Source organism: Nyctereutes procyonoides, unplaced genomic scaffold (assembly GCF_905146905.1).
Source record: "Nyctereutes procyonoides isolate TBG_1078 unplaced genomic scaffold, NYPRO_anot_genome, whole genome shotgun sequence".
Lineage (NCBI taxonomy): Eukaryota > Metazoa > Chordata > Mammalia > Carnivora > Canidae > Nyctereutes > Nyctereutes procyonoides.
In genome coordinates, this window is record NW_026575031.1 from 8939724 (window position 1) to 8958738 (window position 19015).

A 19015-nucleotide genomic window follows, 5' to 3' on the forward strand; every position below is an offset into this window, starting at 1 on the left:
AAGTATGGGTGGGGGAGGATTGTCCCAAACCTTTGGCCTCCAGAAGTTTCTTATTCTCATGCTAGTTTACACTCAACCTCTAGAAATTCATCAAAATTACAGGTAAGTGTGATCACACCACTTCATGGCTTCAGCAGCTTCTGCTCTAGATAAGTACATCTCAGCTGTAACTTTCTAGTTTCACTTGTGTCCATATTTCAGGGTGGTAGATTGCCCTGCAACCTCAGTTCTCTGATGGGTCTGAGCAAAGACACTGATTTTCAATTTGTTCAGCTTTTTCTTGTGGTAAGGACAAGTGTGATGACTTTCAAGCTCTTTACATGTTGGTACTGAACCAGAGGTCCTCCACAGATATCTAATTTAACCCATCCTTTTTTTTTAAATAAAGATTTTATTTATTTATTCATGAGAGACACAGAGAGAGAGAGAGGCAGAGACATAGGCAGAGGGAGAAGTAGGCTCCCTTTGGGGAGCCCGATGCGGGACTCAGTCCCAGGATCCTGGGATCACAACCTGAGCCAAAGGCAGATGCTCAACCACTGAGCCACTGAGACGTCCCTTAGCCCACCCTTTTAAGTGTATGTTTTTGTTTATTTTATAATTCACAGTATATGTTAGGAGAATCAAGATACACATATATAATTTAAAACCAATAAGAATACTTACATAGTGTTGCATGTTCAAAGTATTTTACTGATGGAGGTAAACAATAAAATAAAAGTTTGGAGTCACTATACAAACCACAGTACCTAGGAACTGAGGAAATGGTCATCTGTTGCTCATTGCTGGGACTCCCTCATTGACAGATCCAGTCTCCAGGCTAAATTATAACCAAAGGCAGAGCTAGAAATCTTAGATCCCCAAGCTAAAATGACAGAGCTGGGACCATTTACCCTTTGTTCATATCAGGCAACATAAACAGGCCTCAAACACTCTAGAGGATATTTACACAGTATTTTTAAGTAAGAAGAGAGGGAGAAGTAGGTGGTAAGGAGGGGGTAACTAGGCAAATCAGAGCTTGTTTATTTAACCTTCATCAAGCTTGGTAACTGACCTCACCAAACAGATGTCTTTTGTGAGGACAGTGTCTAGGCTGTGGGTTTCCTGGAGGACAGGCAGGGATGGTTTCCCATTTTTATTGTACTCTAAATTCCCCCAGCCCTGTACATACTTGGGGGCTCAATTAATGTTTGGTGAATGTAGCTGAGGTGGTGTTAAGGGTAAATGTGGTATATTGGGGAATATGCTACTGTAAAAAATGTAACTCCATTCCAATATCTAGACCTCCAAACAGATGGATAAGATATCAGAATAGTTGCTACTGCCTTTCCAAGTAGCCAGCCCTGGAATTGGTGGGCAATGGGAGAATGAAGCATGTTTCGCAATGTGTAGTCCCAAGGAGAGGAAGCTATACCTGTAACAACTAAAAAATGTAGCTAAAAGTCTGGTATTTGAGTCACTTTATAATATATTCCTTATAATAGGGACAGAACATCCACTAGTCAAGAGTCTCAGATGACAAGGAACAGAGACCCAACTCAAACTAGCTTAAACCAAAAAAAAAAAAAAAAGCCCATATAATTTGAATGTTCAAGGGTGATGTTGGATTTATACACACCTAAATCCAGCCCTCAAACTATGTCATCAAGCCATAGTCCCTAATACCTAATAGTATGTATCTATAGATTTATCTGTCATCTGTTTATCTGTCATCACCTCCTTCTTCTGCCCCCCATCCCCATCTGTTTCCTCTGAGTTGGCTTTATAACCAAGCAGCTAACTTTGCAAGCTGCCGCTGGTAGCTTCAGGCTAACATTCTACCAGTTGAGCAACTATAGCAGAATAATGTACAGTTGACCCTTGTTTAAACTACACGGGTCCACTTATAAATGGATTTTTAAAATATAAATCCAGTATAGCACTCTAAATGTATTTTCTCTCCCTGATGATCTTCTTAATAATATTTTCTTCCTTCCAGCTTATGTTATTGTAAGAACATAGTATAGAATACATATAATGTACAAAATATGTGTTAATCAACTGTTTAGGTTATAGGTAAGTCTTCCTGGCAATTAAGCTTTTACAGTAGGCTACTGTAATTAAGCTTTTAGTTAACAGTAGGCTACTGGTAATTAAGCTTTTAGGGAATCAAAAGTTATATGTGGATTTTTTTTTTAAATTTGGATTCCACTCTTTTTTTTTTAAAGATTTTATTTATTCATGAGAGACACAAGCACACACATTGAGAGGCAGAGACACAGGCAGAGGGAGAAGCAGGCTCCATGCAGGGAGCCCAACGTGGGACGTGATCCCGGGTTTCCAGGATCAGGCCCTGGGCTGAAGGCGGCGCTAAACCACTGAGCCACCTGAGCCCCCCGGAGTGCCCTATATGTGGATTTTTGATTGTGCAGAGGTAGATGTCTCCAATCCCAGTGTAGATCAAGGGTCAACGATATTTTTTATCTCAATAGTTACAATGAAAGTCTTGGCCACTGTCTCATTGGCACAGATTTGGTCATGTGCCCATCTCTGAGCCAATCACTCTCACTAATGCCCCTACTATATGTCTAGAGGTGGGTGAAAGGGGAAGCTCGCCAGAAGGACGTGCACTGACAGTGCAGTTGTTCTCCAGTGAAAAGGTGAGGTATAATCCTAGGAGAAGTGGGTATTCTCCAAGGAAACAAAATACTGGGGACACCAAAAAACATGTCCGCTATACCTTACGTGGCTTCTTTTTAAGAAGTCTTGGGGTGTCTGGGTGGCTCAATCGGTTAAGCATCTGCCTTCAGCTCAGGTCACAATCCCAGGGTCCTGGGATCCAGCCCCCAGTGTGTGGGGCTCCCTGCTCAGTGGGGAGTCTGCTTGTCCTTCTCTCACTGTCCCTGCCTACCCCCACCGCTTGTGTTCACATGCTCATGTGCATGCATGTGCTTTCTCAAATAAATATTTTTTTTTAAAAAAAGGAAGAAGTCTTGCCTGGAATAATAAGTTTTACCTTTTTTTCATGGGAGAAATCACCATCTGGGGGTACTTGGTAGGCTCAGTTGGTAAGGCATATATGACTCTTGATCTTGGGGTCATGGGCTGAATCTCCATATTGGGCGAGGAGCCTAATTTAAAAATAATAATAAAACCTTTAAAAACAACCCACAACAACACAATCTGAATGTTGATGTTCTCTTTATTACCAGATTGTTAATGCTTCTAGTTTGGGAGGGGGCTTTTTTTTTGGTGGGAGGTTGTTTATTTGTTTTTATTTTATTTTACTTTTTTATTTTTTTATTTTTATTTACTCATGATAGACATAGAGAGAGAGAGGCAGAGACATAGGCAGAGGGAGAAGCAGGCTCCATGCTGGGAGCCCAACGCGGGACTTGATCCTGGGTATCCAGGATCGCGCCCTGGGCCTCCAGGATCGCGCCCTGGGCCAAAGGCAGGCACCAAACCACTGAGCCACCCAGGGATCCCCTGTTTATTTGTTTTTAATGCCAAGTAATAGGAAATATTTTTCTTAGACAAAAAGTAAACCATGAGTTATATTTATATATCCAATTCAATTCTAACATTGCAGGGTTGTTACTTAAATTATTTGATTTTGTAATCTTACATATTTTCTTTTATGGTAAAAAACATCTTGGTACTTAATGGCATTAATATAAGTTCTTATTTATCATATAACATATATGTAAAAGTTTTGAAATAATAACATTATTATTTCTTATGATTCATATTTCCTTATGGTTTGGGTTTTCGACCTTAAGCTATACCCCAAAAGGAATAAAAGTCAAAATGTTATATTTTAAGTCACTTGAAATAATTCTTTTTATGTGTGTAGTCATGCCACCAACTTAATACACAATCAGGCTCCTATGCTTCAATTTGTTTTCAGCTTTTACAGGCTGCTTTTTAAAATTGTCTTTCCTTTAATTTTGGCTTTTTAAAAAAAAATTTAAAGATTTATTTATTTATTTATGATAAACATGGGGGGGGGGCAGAGGGAGAAGTAGGCTCCATGAAAGGAACCTGATGCAGGACTCGATCCCGGGACTCCAGGATCGCGCCCTGGGCCAAAGGCAGGCGCTAAACTGCTGAGCCACCCAGAGATCCCCTAAAAATAATTTTTTTAAGAGGGGTTCCATGCTCAACATGGCTGGGCCTTGAACTCACAACCCTGCGATCAAGAGTAGCATACTCTATGGACTAAGCCAGTCAGGCACCACTTGGCTTTTAATTGTGTACAAATTTACTTGGTTCCTAAGTCACACCTATTTTCAGTTATATTCAGGTTTCTTCCATCTCTTTTCCCGCCACCTTATTCTCTCCTTTTCCCGAGAGGTAATAACCTTTTTAAGAATTCTTGTTTTAAGAATCCTTCTGTTGCATGAAGAATTTCAGACAGGAGGTGCATGTGGTGTGGTCTAAACAAGACATTCTACCAAGTAGGAGGGAGAGATATTGAGTTGTGATGGGGGCAGGTGTGGGGAGAGAGAGACACAAGCACACACACAAGGAGTGGCAGAGAGAGAGAGAGGGTTGTGTCACAGGGATAGCAAGGCTTCTTCAAGCTCTGAAGAATGGTGCTAAAATCAAAACAAAGGATCTACAGTTATTTCAAAATTGTATTAAGTTAAAAAACAAAGAAAAAAAAAAAAGCCTAAGACCTAGAAAGGAAAACAAGAGCACCCTCTATTGGCCCCTGTTGGGCTGCACAGAAACTGTAGTAGCTGATTTTTTTTTTAATAAATTAATTTTTTATTGGTGTTCAATTTACCAACATACAGAATAACACCCAGTGCTCATCCCGTCAAGTGTCCCCCTCAGTGCCCGTCACCCATTCACCCCCACCCCCCGCCCTCCTCCCCTTCCACCACCCCTAGTTCGTTTCCCAGAGTTAGGAGTCTTTATGTGTAGTAGCTGATTGAACTGCTGGAGCCAGTGGTATTGGATTAGACGGAGTAAAGAAATATGTCCTCGGGGCACCTTGGTCTCAGGTCTTGATCTCAGGGTCGTGAGTTCAAGCTCTACATCGGGCTCCAGGCTGGGAGTGAAGACCATTAAAAAAAAAAAAAAACGCTCAGTGGTTGAGCGTCTGCCTTTGGCTTAGGTTGTGATCCCAGGATCAAGTGATCAAGTGCTGCATTGGGTTCTCTATGGGGAGTCTGCTTCTCCCTCGGCCTGTGTCTCTGCCTCTCTCTGTGTCTCTCATGAATAAGTAAATGAAATCTTAAAAAAAAAAAAAGTACCCTCAGCCTGCAAAACCCACACCAAATTTACTCTCTGCTTTTCCCAGCTCTCAAGTCCTACAGACCCTGGGATATATACTGACTCTAAATATCTGTGGTTACCACATCTTGGCAAGAAAGATCTTTATTTTCCTTCCTACACCTATTTTTCTGGCATAGAAAGAAAAAAAAATAGCTATGTTTTCTCTTGTCCCTTGTCAAAGCTGTGACAGTAATGACACTGCCCTAACTCTTGAGGTATATCCTTACTCAGTGTGTCAGTGTGCAGGAATGGTGTAGAACAACAGGAAAAGAAGCCATGTTTCTGGCTTCTACTGCTTACTCTCTGTGTGTCCTTGGGCAAGTTCCTTAACCTCTCTGAGCCATGGTTTCCTTATCTGAAAAATAAAAATGAAAGTATGCAATTCATGGGCTGTTTCTGGAAGCTTGACTGAGTGGTGTACACAACACTCCTGATATGGGATGTCAATGCAACATTACATTATGGGCCTCAATAAACTATAGCTCTTACTTCTATCATTACTTCCTTTCTGTTTACAGGAAATTTGTGAGAATCCCCGATTTATCATTGGTGGCGCCAACAGAACTGATATCTGTCAAGGAGATCTAGGTAGGCGAGTCCCCTGGGGTAGTATCCAGCCAAACAATCAAGGGGTGATTAAAAGGTGTGGTCCCTTTATAAGAAGTAAAGGGACAATAATCTGTTTTTGCTTTTAATGAATTTTTGGGAGGAGGTTCTTATAACATGACTTCATGCTTATGTATCTTTGTGCTGGTGATGGCTTCATTTAATTTCTGTTTCTCCTACATCTCTCATTAGTTCTTTGTCTCATGTCACGAGAGATATGGGTCATTTCACAGCATCTTCCCTAGAGTCTCCAGGACACTTGTACACCACACTCTGCAAGATAAAAACCCTGCTTTTAACGGCACACATTCCAAGCTCTGAAACTCTGCATACCAAGCCTGTCCCTTGAATGTATATTGACTCTATATGCCCACAAAAAGTGCACTTGTAGCTCAAACTGTTGTTTAAAGCACCGCAGCATAGCTCCATATGTCTTTCAACAGACATGACTTAAAACTTGAGAGAAAAGAGCACCTGGACCAAATGAAATGAATCTGGCTTATTTGGCCCCAGAAAGAGAATCTGAGGAGGTTTTTGATAGCTGTGCCTCTGTACTCAGGGAAAGGCTGCCTGCAGAGCCCCCGGCAAGCTAATAATCTGGACCTTCTAACAGATATTGTTTCAAAGGAAAGGCTTGCTTCTTCCGGGAGGATAGGGTGAGGAGAAGGGCTGCTGTCAGCCCTGCAGCTCCCCTCTGGGGTCTCAAGGAGGCCATCACATCCACACAGCAAACCAAAGGCCTTGCAGAACTTAACCCATCCTCCTTAGGGGGCAGATCTATGACTGTGACCAGGCATGTCCCTTGGGCATCCTCTCTCTGTCTCTGTCTCTCTGTCTCTCTGTCTCTCTCTCTCTCTCTCTCTCACTCACACACACACACACACACACACACACAGCAAAATGACTACATACCATACTCTACCAGAAATGAAATTCAAGGAATAAGAAAATGCCTCCATCTCATTCCATTGTGAGTAATGTCCAAGCACCCCTATAAACTGGTTGCAGGCAGCTGCCTAACTGCTTTTCCTTCCAATATAAATGGGCTTGGCCCATGGCTCTCAGATGCTCAAGCTCCACTGAGGGGGCAATGCACTCACCTTGCCAAGGTACCAGCAGAGAAGATTTCATAGAGGTGTCAGGAAGAAGGACCCAATTTGGACGGACTGCTCCATCTTCCTTGAGGACCAAAAAGGAAGTGAGCTTATATTACAGATAGAGGAATTGCCTATGGCCTTCAGGAAAACCAGTCAGAGGGGATTAAGTAGCCTGATCGAACTGTCAAGGGACTACCAGTGAATTGCTCCAGGTTGGCACCTCTGTAAAGTCAGATCTGGAAGTGGGACAGTGACCGCTCAGTGAACTCGTTGTGCAGACAAGAAGAGTCTGCTGGGACTGGGTCTTTTCTTCCCTGGAAGTAATCTACGCCATGTACTTGCCTGCAGGTGACTGCTGGTTTCTCGCAGCCATTGCCTGCCTGACCCTGAACGAGCGCCTGCTTTTCCGAGTTATACCCCATGATCAGAGTTTCACCGAAAACTATGCGGGGATCTTCCACTTCCAGGTGAGATTACTGGAGTGTAGTTAAAAGGGCCAGCTGCTGTCTACCCACCACCGGTCTCTTGGTCTTGACTTCCCAGCAGCTTCAGGAAAGGTTCCACCCACCCTCCCAGCCTTGACCTTAAGGCCTGAGGCCTGTTAGAAGCGGTTGTTTATCTCTGCCCCCTAAGCCTGTCCCCCTGACCCCCGCCCCTTCGCCCCTTCCGCTATGCCCCGGAAAGACATCCTGTTTGCTGGCCTGAATGACTATTTTTGCCTCTCCAGCTGGCTGGCTGCTGTGTTATTACCCACAGCCCTTCTCAAGTAGGTCCCTGAGATATTAGCACTGCAAATTCCTAGGGTCCTCTAGTTCATAAAGGAAACACCCTGCGTAACTATGGCACCTTTTCTAGGCCCTGGAAGGAAAGTCTGGTTAACCCAGAGACCCGGCTTCTGGTTCCGCCCATAGGTGACTCTTTTGTTTCCAGAATCAATTAAACCATTGGAAATTTTGATCCAAATTGTCCCGTCAGAGAGCCAAATCCTGGTGCTGGCTCAGAACTGAAGTGAGTTCTACATGTGGGGATCTCGCAGATGCTGGAGTTCTGAGGCATCAATCTGTTTCTAGCCCTGGAAGCTCCTAATGTCCTGGAACTGACCCAAACCTTGACTTGACACACCTGCTGATCTTGAACCTCTTGACTGAAGGCCTTGGAATAGGTCTTCTGTTCTGGTTCAGATTCACAGTCCTGCTGCCATCTGAGCATGGGTAAGGCAGCCAGGTCTTCATTTTTGTTTCTTTCCTGAGCCATCAAGCTGCTACTTTCCCTCTGATGTTTAAAGGGTCTTGTGCCTGTAGGGATAGATAGATAGATAGATAGATAGATAGATAGATAGATGATAGATAGATCAGATAGATTTTCACCCTCTTTTCAATAAGAGAGAAAATGTCATTAGAAAGAAATTAAACCATATTTGGCCTTCTTCAGTTAAAACTGATTTGTTCAAAAGAGAACAACATCCAGGGGCACCTGGGTGCCTTAGTTGGTTAAGCATCTGACTCTTGGTTTCAACTCAGGTCATGATTGTAGCAGGATCATGGGATGGAGCCCCCACATTGGGCTATGTGCTCAGCATGGAGTCTGCTTCAGATTCTCTCCCACTCCCTCCAGCTTGTGTTCTATCTTAAATAAATAAATAAATAAATAAATAAATAAATAAATAAATAAATAAATAATTTTGTATAAAAATAAATATAAGAACAAGATCCAGAACTGAAATTATTAGACAATGCTCCTGTTACAGCCAGAGTATATTCTGGGGGCACTTCCCTCTTCCCTGTCAATCTTTCTTCTTCAGCAGCAATTTCTACTTTGTCATCAAGAAATTTTTTTAAATCAATACATCACCTTCACCTAGACCAGTAGTTCTCAACTCTGGCTGCACATTAGAATCAGCTAAAACACCTAAAAACACAATACGTAGAGCCCACTCCAGACCTTCTGAGCAGGAGACTGAAAATCTCAAGTCCTCAGGTATGCATGGAGCATGTACCATCCCCAGGACTGCGTTGGACTGTGTGGAAGAGATAAAGCGGTCTGTAACTCACTTTCTGCCCCCAAGGAACTCACAGTCCAACTAGAGAAAGATACACCCCAAACCCAAAAAAGTATGAATAAGCGCCAAGGTGCAGAGTGTCAGAAATGGACTGCCTTGGGGTCAAAGAGACTTCTAAGGAATATAGAGTAGGGACACATTTCTTGAAGGTAATCTGATGATGTGACTCTGTCCCTGATGTTTCTGTGCAGTTCTGGCGCTATGGAGATTGGGTGGATGTGGTTATTGATGACTGCCTGCCAACTTACAACAATCAATTGGTTTTCACCAAATCCAACCACCGCAATGAATTCTGGAGTGCTCTGCTGGAGAAGGCTTATGCTAAGTAAGGCAACACTTTAGGATGTGAGGGAAGGCAAAAGGTGGTGGACTACAAAATCCAGCTGAACTCTTGTTACAAGAGAAGGCATATTTGTGTGCATGCATGTATGCATGTGTGCCTGTGCACATGCATGTGTGTGTGTGTGTGTGTGTGTGTGTGTGTGTGTGTTCAACTGACCCAAAGTTGGAGAGATTGGGTCCAGGCAACAATGGCTTTAATTAAAACACTATATTTAAGGGTAGAATGAAGACATGTTTAGAAAATCTTTGGATTTAGCTTATCATAGTGAGCACTTTAATTCTGCCTTCAGAATTAAAGGTTGGTATTGCAAGTCTTGGATCTGAGCATTGTATCTCTGAAGCTCACATCCCAGGGTCTTGCTTGACTCAACCTCATGATCTTGCAGTATATTAATAAAATCATGTTATCTCTCAACTTGGAAACTGCACCACAGCTACTAATAATGGCTTTAATGGAACCCTTCCTTATGGTTTAGGGTATGGTGGGAAGAGAACTATCAGGAAGTGGGAAGAGCTAGGTTCCAGTCCCAGCGCTTCTGGATCTCTGGGACCTTGGGTAAGCCACTTAGCCTCTGGAGCTCAGTTTTTCCAATGTGAAGAAAGGGAACCATAGTATCTATCCCATTAGCTAACAGTTGTTGGGGAATTAGATAAGAAAACATCACAGGACTTAAGAGTAAAGTTTTGGTGTCGTGGCACCTGGGTCATGTTTCCAGGCACCCTGTGACATTGGATTGGTTTTCATTCTCTCTCCAAGGCTCCATGGTTCCTATGAGGCTCTGAAAGGTGGGAACACTACAGAGGCCATGGAGGACTTCACAGGAGGGGTGACAGAGTTTTTTGAGATCAAGGATGCTCCCAGAGACATGTACAAGATCATGAAGAAAGCCATCGAGAGAGGCTCCCTCATGGGCTGTTCCATTGATGTAAGTCCGGGGTATGGGATGCAGGGGAGGGAGCAGCCAGCTATCAGGAAGCCATTCACGTGATGAAAAGCACCGTAGGGCTTTTCCTCTAGGACAGGGTGGATATTTTGTTTTAGGAAACAGGAACTGGCTCTCAACTTTGAAAATTTCTCAGGGAAAAAGTGTTCCTGGAGATTTTTTACTAAAGAGATTAGTAAAAGGGGCAAAAGGATTCCAAGCCCTGGACTTCAGGTAGATGCTCCAGAGGCCTGTCAGCACCAGCATCTGTGGTCAGTGCTGCTTGGCCCCAGTATGTCCTAATTAAGCTGGCCACATCCGTGATTCTGGACCTGAGCCCTTGGTCCAAGGCTAAGGGCCAGCCTAATACAGCCTCCTGGTCACCGAGCTTTGATCCTATCTCTCACTTAGGATATGGGCTTTGTGTTGTAATGTGGGAGAAGCTTGGCCTGCAGGAACAGTCTCAGTGCCACAGAATGCTGTGAACCAAGACTGGGGCCAGGGGTAAGAGATCGTAGACTGGCCAGGCCTCCTGAGTTTCAGGACGCTCACTTGCTCTAGAGGCCGCTTAGTGTGCAATAGTCTTGGCACTTTCCATCACTGAGGAAAGGGCCCCAGCTGATTTCCTGAATTTCCTTCCTTTTCTGGTGCTCCAAGTGGGTCTGAAAGCCTGGGAGGGTCAGCTAGCATTAAACACCCATAGATGAACATTTTCTTTCTGTATCACTTTTCTCCACCTTGTCTCCATTCACACTGTTTATCTCTCCTCTTTTCCTTGTCTGTCCCCTCCCTTCTTTCCGTCTCCTTCCCTTTCTATCACCCTCCCTTGTTCGCTCTTGCTCCTTCTTCTGGACTGTCCCCGGCCCCCCCCAATCGGGCCCCAGGATGGCACAAACATGACCTATGGAACCTCTCCTTCTGGACTGAAAATGGGGGAGTTGATTGCACGGATGGTGAGGAATATGGATAACTCGCAGCTCAGGGACTCAGACCTCGTCCCCAGAGGCTCAGATGACAGACCGACCCGGGTGTGTACACCTCCAACTGTCAGGACTGAACACCCCTCCAATGGCCATGACCCAGGCTTGTGGGTGTTAGACTCCCCTCAGCAGCCGGGGCCTTACACACTGACCTCCATGTGGGCTTCCAAGGGGCTGGGTTGGAATAACTTGCCTGCCCCGAGGCTCCTGAAGAGGGTGGGAGAGGCAGGATTTGGAGGGAATCTCTGTGAAAGTTCCTTCATACCCTGTGGTCCTGGCACAGTTTCTTGGATAACAAATTAACAAGCAGAAATATAAGAGAGACTTTGTTTATTTTAAAAATATTTCTCTTCTAATTCATTCATTTGTTCATTCAACACTATTTATTGGGCTCCTACTAAGAACCAGACACTCTTCTAGTAAACCAACAAAATAGGTTTTTTAAAAAAGATTTTTATTTATTGATTTATGAGAGACACAAAGAGAGAGGCAGAGACATAGGCAGAGGGAGAAACAGGCTCCTTGCGGGGAACCCAATGCAGAACTCGATTCCAGGATCTGAAATCACGATCTGAGCCAAGGCAGACGCTCAACCACTGAGCCACCCAGGCGTTCCAGACAAAATAGTTTTTGTTCACTAGAATAGTCTCTTCCCTCATGGAGCTTATATTCTAATACTGTCAGAAGTAGTGCACATTTACTGAAGAACTCTGACTGAGCCACATAGAAAAGCACAGAAGAAATATTAACCTCTATCTTCTCCCGTCTAACAGCAGTAACTCTAAGTATTTAGTATAAATCCATCTAGGATTTTGCTATGTATACAGTTCATCTAAATGTTTCCTTTTAAAATGTCATACTCAACATACCTCTTTGAAGTATGCTTTTTTTCATTTAGCTTTAGATCCTTAATGTGCCAATATGAATTATACTGTTAATGTGCCTCCTAAAACATTTTTAGTGGCTGCACAGTATGCCAACACAACAATAACCTATTATTGGAAAATTGGATGGTTTTCTCTTTCTTGGGTTGGCTATTATTCTTAAATCCTATCGTGATAGAGAGCCAAGACATACATCTTTGTGTGTATTATGATGATCCTTTGGGACAGACTGCCAGCAAAGCAACTGCTCGGTGTGCATAAGTAATGCCAAAGGAGTCATTTCAAGTGGTTTTCCAGGTCTAGACTTGAGGGATGTGTGGATCTCCTATCCCATCCCTTTCTATACAGCATGGTCTGGGGCATATAAGGACTGAAATGTGGAAGAGCCTAAGATGCCAAAAGCCCTGGCTCTTCCCATATCTCTGAGCTTGAAAAGGCTCATAAATTGCACAGCCCTGTATGGTTCCAGGAAGCTCTTCTTAAAGGTGTTTCATTACCAGGCAAAGTGAAGCCACAGAAATTTGGTCCAGGGCTCACTGGACATTGGAGATCCTACCCCTCCGCTGAGCATTTCCTGGGGCTGCCACTTGGGAATTGCTGCAAACAGAGGGGCTTCCCCTGCCACCTAGGCTGAGTCATGCCTGAGCAAGACTCGCATCTGGCCTCCTCCAAATTTCCTCCCCGGGCACTGTGACTCTTGATTTCTTGAGTATCATGTTCTCCGTGAGTCTGGAGGAGGTGAGGGGATATACAGAAAGGAGGTCAGACCTATTGTTTTGTCTAACCTCTTTTCTCAATTCCTTTCTTTTCCAGGAATAGTCAACTCTGGGTGGGATCTGGGGAAGAGGAACCTGAGCCCAGGGCAGACTCCTTTCCCTGTTCTTCCTTCGAAGACCCCAAGAGATCCAGAAAGAAGGGGCAGGGTTCTTCTCACCTACCTCAACATTGTCCCAGCCTCACATTGATCTCTGATGGTCAGAACAGACCTTTTTGGGGCAACCAGCTTGAGGGAAACCACTTCTCTGGGCTGTGTCTTTTTGACTCTCTAAAAGGGCCAGTAGTGGTCCTCACATGGCCAGGAGGCCCGTTCTCAGAGTGTGGAGGAGTCCTTGTCCTCGCAGGCCCCGGAAAATATCTAATGTGCACTTTGTCTCAGGCAGCGGAACTTCTGCTGCCCACCCCCTGACAGGATGTCTGGTTTTTGCTCCACAGACAATTGTTCCGGTTCAGTATGAAACAAGAATGGCTTGCGGGCTGGTCAAAGGCCATGCCTACTCGGTCACTGGGCTGGAGGAGGTGAGGCTGGCAGGCTGGGCGGGCTTGGGAACCACCTGGGTCCCCCCCTTAAGTCAGGACTTAGCTTCCTTGGCCTCTTCATCTCTTGCCTCCTGCAAGGGATTCTGCTCAAGGTCTGGGTGCAGTGCCTGTGGCTCCGGGGAACTCTGGGACTGGTAGGGGTGCTCTCGCAACAAGGTGGCGATCGGTTCATCTTTGCTTTTAGTGCTAAAGATGGCAGTTTTCCCAACATTTCCAGGGAGCTAAGAGAAATCGCTTTGGTGTTCTGGAATTGATTTCATGGGCTCTCGTGTTTGCTGTTCTCTGGGAATTGAGTAGTTAGGATATTTTGCTGCTTCTCCCCACCCCCACCCTGCCCAGCACATCTGGCTGGAGATAGGAAACTTGTCAGGACTCCTGTGCACAGAAATGGGCAGAGACTGGAGGAAGGGACACTTTTTTTTTTTTTTTGGTAGATTTTATTTATTTATTAATGAGACACAGAGAAAGAGGCAGAGACACAGGCAGAGGAAGAAGCAAGCTCCCTGAAGGGAGCCTGATGTAGGACTTGATCCCAAGACCCCAAGATCATACCCTGAGCTAAAGGCTCAACCACTGAGCCACCCAGGTGTCCTGGGGCACCTTTGAGTGGCACCTCAATCGGTCCACCTATGAGTGGCAGGGGTGAGGGGGCAGGCATTTGTCTATAGTTCCTCAGCCAGCAGGGGTGTTTTTTTCTAATTCAGAGACACCTAATGCGCTAGAGTGGCCCTACAGTGTACATCCTCCCTCCTCCCCCAAAGCTCATCATGGCTGGGAAAATCACTTCTTAGAAGATAGCCATGACCTCTGCGGACTCAGTCCTAAGGTTCTCACTACTCCTCCTATCATTCCACAGAGAGCCTCTGATTCATCTCCTTGACCAGGACCAGGCAGGACAGCCCCTGTACAGGATTCCCTCCCTATCCCCATCCTAGCCCTCAGAGCCAAACAGAAAAATCCCCTTTCCAGAAAGGCCCAGATCTAGAGAGCTTTTTTCTCTTTGCCCAAGGCCCTCTTCAAGGGTGAAAAAGTGAAGCTGGTGCGGCTGCGGAACCCCTGGGGCCAGGTGGAGTGGAACGGCTCCTGGAGTGACGGGTAGGTGACAGAGTGGGGCAGGGTGCCCGCAGAGCTCAGGGCAAGGCTGGGCTGGATACTGCACCACAAGAGTACTCCAAATATTTGGTCTAAAATTACCCTCAAAACCCATGATCGGCAGAGAGGAAGAGGGGATGTGGGCTCCACAGAGGAGCCAGGGGAGTTGGAGATCCAGAGACCTCTCTGATGGCCACTGGCTGGATAGGAAAGAATCTAGACAGCATGGGCTAAGTCCAGGTAGCAGCGAAGTTTGAACGTAGGGTTCTGGACTAGACAAGCAATTTCCCTTCTCTGTTTCCTTATCTGTCAAATGGGAATAATGTTCCCACTTAAGTGGTAGGCTAGAGAGTACCTAGCCAGTGCTAAGATTTCCCTGCCCTTGCTATCCCCATAAAAAGGTGCACAGTCCCCTGAGAGATCTTGCTGCTTATCAACGGGGAAGAACCAACTGGGTGCAACAAAAATAACAAACATAGGGAAGTTATATAATGGCTCGAAAACATTAACAAAGCCTTTATAGGGCACCTAGTCACTGATTCCCAATTGCCTCACTGAGTGGTGGGTGGCCCCTTAAGCTCAGGGATAAGACTCAGAGGCCGCATGCACTCTTCAGCTCTTGTGCTTACCTCCACCGAGGGCACCATCATTACTGGTTCCTTCAGCTACCCCTTCACTTAGCAAGTATTACTGATCTGAGCACCTACTGGACAGCAGGCCCTCTGGTCACTGAGGATAGTCTGTGACCAGGCTGCTTCCTCGGATAGCCTGGAGTCATCTGCTGAGTCTAGTCTTCTTCCAGCCTCTTGCAGACATTCACCTCATTCCTTCCCTCATCGGTGAGACAAATCCTCATTTCCTCTGTGCCAAGCATGTGGCAGGCCCCATGCTATACTACCTAGGGACTTAGAAATGAACAGAAACTGAATGGAAAGAAATCAGAGAAGGAGACAAACCATGAGAGACTCTTAATTCTGGGAAACAAACTGAGGGTTGCTGGAGGGGAGAGGGTGGGAGGATAGGGTAACTGGGTGATGGGCATTAAGGAGAGCACATGATGTAGTGAACACTGGGTGTTGCAACTGATAAATTATTGAAAACTACAACTGACACTAATGATGTATTATGTGTTGATTAATTGAATTTAAATTAAAAAAAATGAACAGAGAGACACAGGCCATGCTCCTATAGACTTCAAATTCCTAGTGGGAAGAAGAACAACAACAATAACTAATAATTAAGAAAAATGCTATTGTAAAGGTCACCTAGTTTGGGTGGGATGGGAAGAGTGGGGAAAGGTTGCCCAAGAGAGCAGCACGTGACACAGGCTGTCTGCTCAAGGAAGGTCTTTGGGGCACATCGATTGTCTGCTGGCCCAGGCCACCCACAGGGACCCTCACTGTGTTCTCCAGAACCATAGTTTGGTGTCCAGCCTTAACCCACATCCGGCCAATGCCTCCATCACAGGGGCTGCTGATGGGGCTCATCTCTGGGTCATTCAAGGAGACCACCCTCCCCGCACCGGGTCCCTCCTTCTGCTCTCCGGAACCTCCATTTCCCTTCAAGCATTCCGTGACCCCAAGCCCTTCCTCAATCTCTTACCTTGCCAGGGACAATCCAGTTTAGCTTTATTCTCCAGTGTATCTGAACCCCAAATGTACTTTATTTCCTCCCTCTTGAGGAGAGTGTGGAAAACCAGCCAGCCTTTAGAAACACAAAGCGAGGCTATTTCCTGGGGTGGCAGGAGAAGAGAAATGTTTACATGCTTGGTGTTTTCCTTAGTAACTCAAACAGCTACTTATGAGATGGCAGGCGCTGGTCTAAAAGTTTTGCATGTGTTATTTCATTCATTGCTCATTGCAGCCCTATAAGTAGATGATGATACTCATTCTCCTTCTGCAGTTGGGAAAACAGACGCTGAGAGGTTAAGTGACATGCCCAACGCTACACAGCTAGTACTGGTATTATTTCATGGAATCCGGAGGGCCGCCGGGGTCAGAGTTGGGGGCTCAGTTGGTTAGATGTCTGACTCTTCATCTCTGCTGGGGTCTTAATTGCAGAGTTGTAAATTTAGGCCCCACTTTGGGCTCCATGCTGGGCATGAAGCCTACTTTAAAAATAAAATCTAAACTAAAGGGAATTCAACTCTTAACCTTTAAAGTATGAGGAATGATATATTAAAAAAAAAAAAAAAGATCAGCCAGAGAAGGATTGAGCCCTTACAAACCCACTTAAGGCCTTCCTCCTGTGGATGGTGGGAAGGCATTCTTGGGTTTTACACTGAGGGGATCGAATCAGATTTCCACTTCAATGCTTTGTGCTTGCTACAACTTGGAGGTGGGCTTCTCTTTCAACTTTTTCATATTTCCCCTGTCCCAACCTACATCAGGCCTCCCCTTCTTCCTTCCATAATTCCTCCATTTTCTCTCCAGTTGGAAGGACTGGAGCTTTGTGGACAAAGCTGAGAAGGCCCGTCTGCAGCACCAGGTCACTGAAGATGGAGAGTTCTGGTGAGTTCAGGACCCAGGAGGACCCCAAAGCATAAGGGATGAGGTGGGGAGCTGAAATCTCAAACCTCAATCCCTGGAAAGAGGCCATCAGACCCCAGCCCTCAGGAGATCTGGCCCCTGTTCTCCTCCTCCAGCGCAAGGCCCAGGAAGGATGGGTTATGGAGAGGAGCCAGCCAGGTCACAGAGATGACTGAGCCTGGGACCAGGCCAGCATGGTGGGGCGTCTGTGTCACTTGTGCCCCTCCGTGGCATATGTGGCTCCAGCCATTTGCTCCCTGGCCTTTGCAGAGCCGTCTTCTGAACCCAGCTCTACCTTGCTCACCTGATGCCACCCTCACTCTGACAGATAATTTCTACTCAGCCCTAGAGCCTCAGCTTAAAGGGGACTTTCTTCAGGATCCCTTTGTTTTGCCCAGGACTGGGATTCATTAGTGAGACTTGTCATCCTCAAATTGCTCACTTAGTTGTCTGTCCTCCCCTAAACTGTCTCTCCAGAAAGAGCCCACCACAGTGCCTAGGCCTGATGTGGAGGGACATGGTACCACCGGAGAATTGAATTTCTGCCAAGCTCTCCCATCAAGGATGCAGAAGTTTGAGTCATTACTGGAAGAGATGGTAGTTTAGGTGTGGAGACATAAGAACTGTCAGTGTTCACCCTAAAGAGGAGAGACAAGGTCATCTCTGGGGCCAGGCACAAGTTCTCCTGAACTGTCCGATCGCGCTCCGCTTGACCAAGAGTCTTACCTTTCCCATCCTCCCACATGGGTCTATCTCTTCCATCTCAGGATGTCCTACGACGACTTCATCTACCATTTCACAAAGCTGGAGATCTGCAACCTCACAGCCGATGCCCTGGAGTCCGACAAGCTGCAGTCGTGGACGGTGTCTGTGAACGAGGGCCGCTGGGTGAGGGGCTGCTCTGCCGGAGGCTGCCGCAACTTCCCAGGTGGGAGAGGTTCAGGGTGTGGGAGGGTCCAAGCAGAGCAAGTTCCGAGTGGAACTGAGTCTGTGCTAAGTTCCAGGTGTATCTTATCGTATGAAACCCTCCCCATTTTACCGAGAAGGAAATGCCACGCTGAGGAGTGTGCAGTAGGGGGCTGGTGAAAACTTTTAAGCAGGACACTGTGTCGGAATGATACTGTGTCCATAGTGCTGAGGATGGAACTGGAAACAGTTAGCAGCGACTGCAAGGGTGTGAGCCAGAGAGGATGAAAGCCAGAGCCAGTTGCGAGCATCGGAGATGGAGGGAAGGGGCAGATTTAGGTGACAGAATATTGGGTGAAGTCCCTGAAGAATGACTTCAAGTTTGAGGGGGCCTGAGTGGATGGGGTCAATGTCACAATATAAGACACAGGAGGAAAAACTCAGTGTGTTGTTTTTCAGTGGAGTTGGTCATGGGCTTGTGGGGAGGGGAGTTGAGTTTGGGACATGGGAAGTTTGAGGCACCTGTAGAATATCCAAGTGAAGTTGTGTCGTAGAGAATTGGGTGCACAGATTAGAATGGTACTTGGTTGTATGATTAGAGCTCAGTATATGTTTGTGGAAGAGAGGATGGAAAGAAGAGAAGAAGGAAGGAAGGAAGGAAGGAAGGAAGGAAGGAAGGAAGGAAGGAAGGAAGGAAGGAAGGAAGGAAGGAAAAAAGGGAGAGAGGAAGAGAAGGAGGGAGGGAGGGAGTCAAATGAAAATGAGGGCTGGGATCTTTATCTCAGGCATCATCAGTGTGCAGGAATGGTTAAAAAGTGGATAAGACAGCCTCGGGGGGCAGAGTAGTGGGGTGTGAGAGAGGCCTAAGAGCAAATCCCAGGCACCAGCAATATTTCAAGGGCAGAGAATGAGAATCCCAGGTCAGAGAGAGAGGAGGAGCCATCCAGCTCGCAGTGAGGCTCCGTCTGTATAAAGGTATAGGCTATGTCCTGCTCCCCCCACATAATTTGACAAAG

At 45.8% G+C, this 19015-nt stretch overlaps 1 protein-coding gene across 5 annotated transcripts in view; it reads left to right on the top strand.

Annotated features, from left to right (window-relative positions):
- Positions 1–19015, top strand: part of CAPN3 (calpain 3) — a 55272-nt gene that overhangs the window by 24399 nt on the left and 11858 nt on the right. For 3 of the 5 annotated variants that reach the window (XM_055316725.1, XM_055316726.1, XM_055316727.1), the window contains exons 2-10: positions 5784–5853; positions 7317–7435; positions 9219–9352; positions 10127–10295; positions 11177–11320; positions 13369–13452; positions 14483–14568; positions 16998–17075; positions 17861–18021. In XM_055316725.1, the coding sequence (XP_055172700.1) occupies positions 5784–5853; positions 7317–7435; positions 9219–9352; positions 10127–10295; positions 11177–11320; positions 13369–13452; positions 14483–14568; positions 16998–17075; positions 17861–18021 (1045 nt within the window). The remainder of the gene's footprint in view (positions 1–5783; positions 5854–7316; positions 7436–9218; positions 9353–10126; positions 10296–11176; positions 11321–13368; positions 13453–14482; positions 14569–16997; positions 17076–17860; positions 18022–19015) is intronic. The other 2 variants (XM_055316728.1, XM_055316729.1) reach the window with 1 other exon arrangement.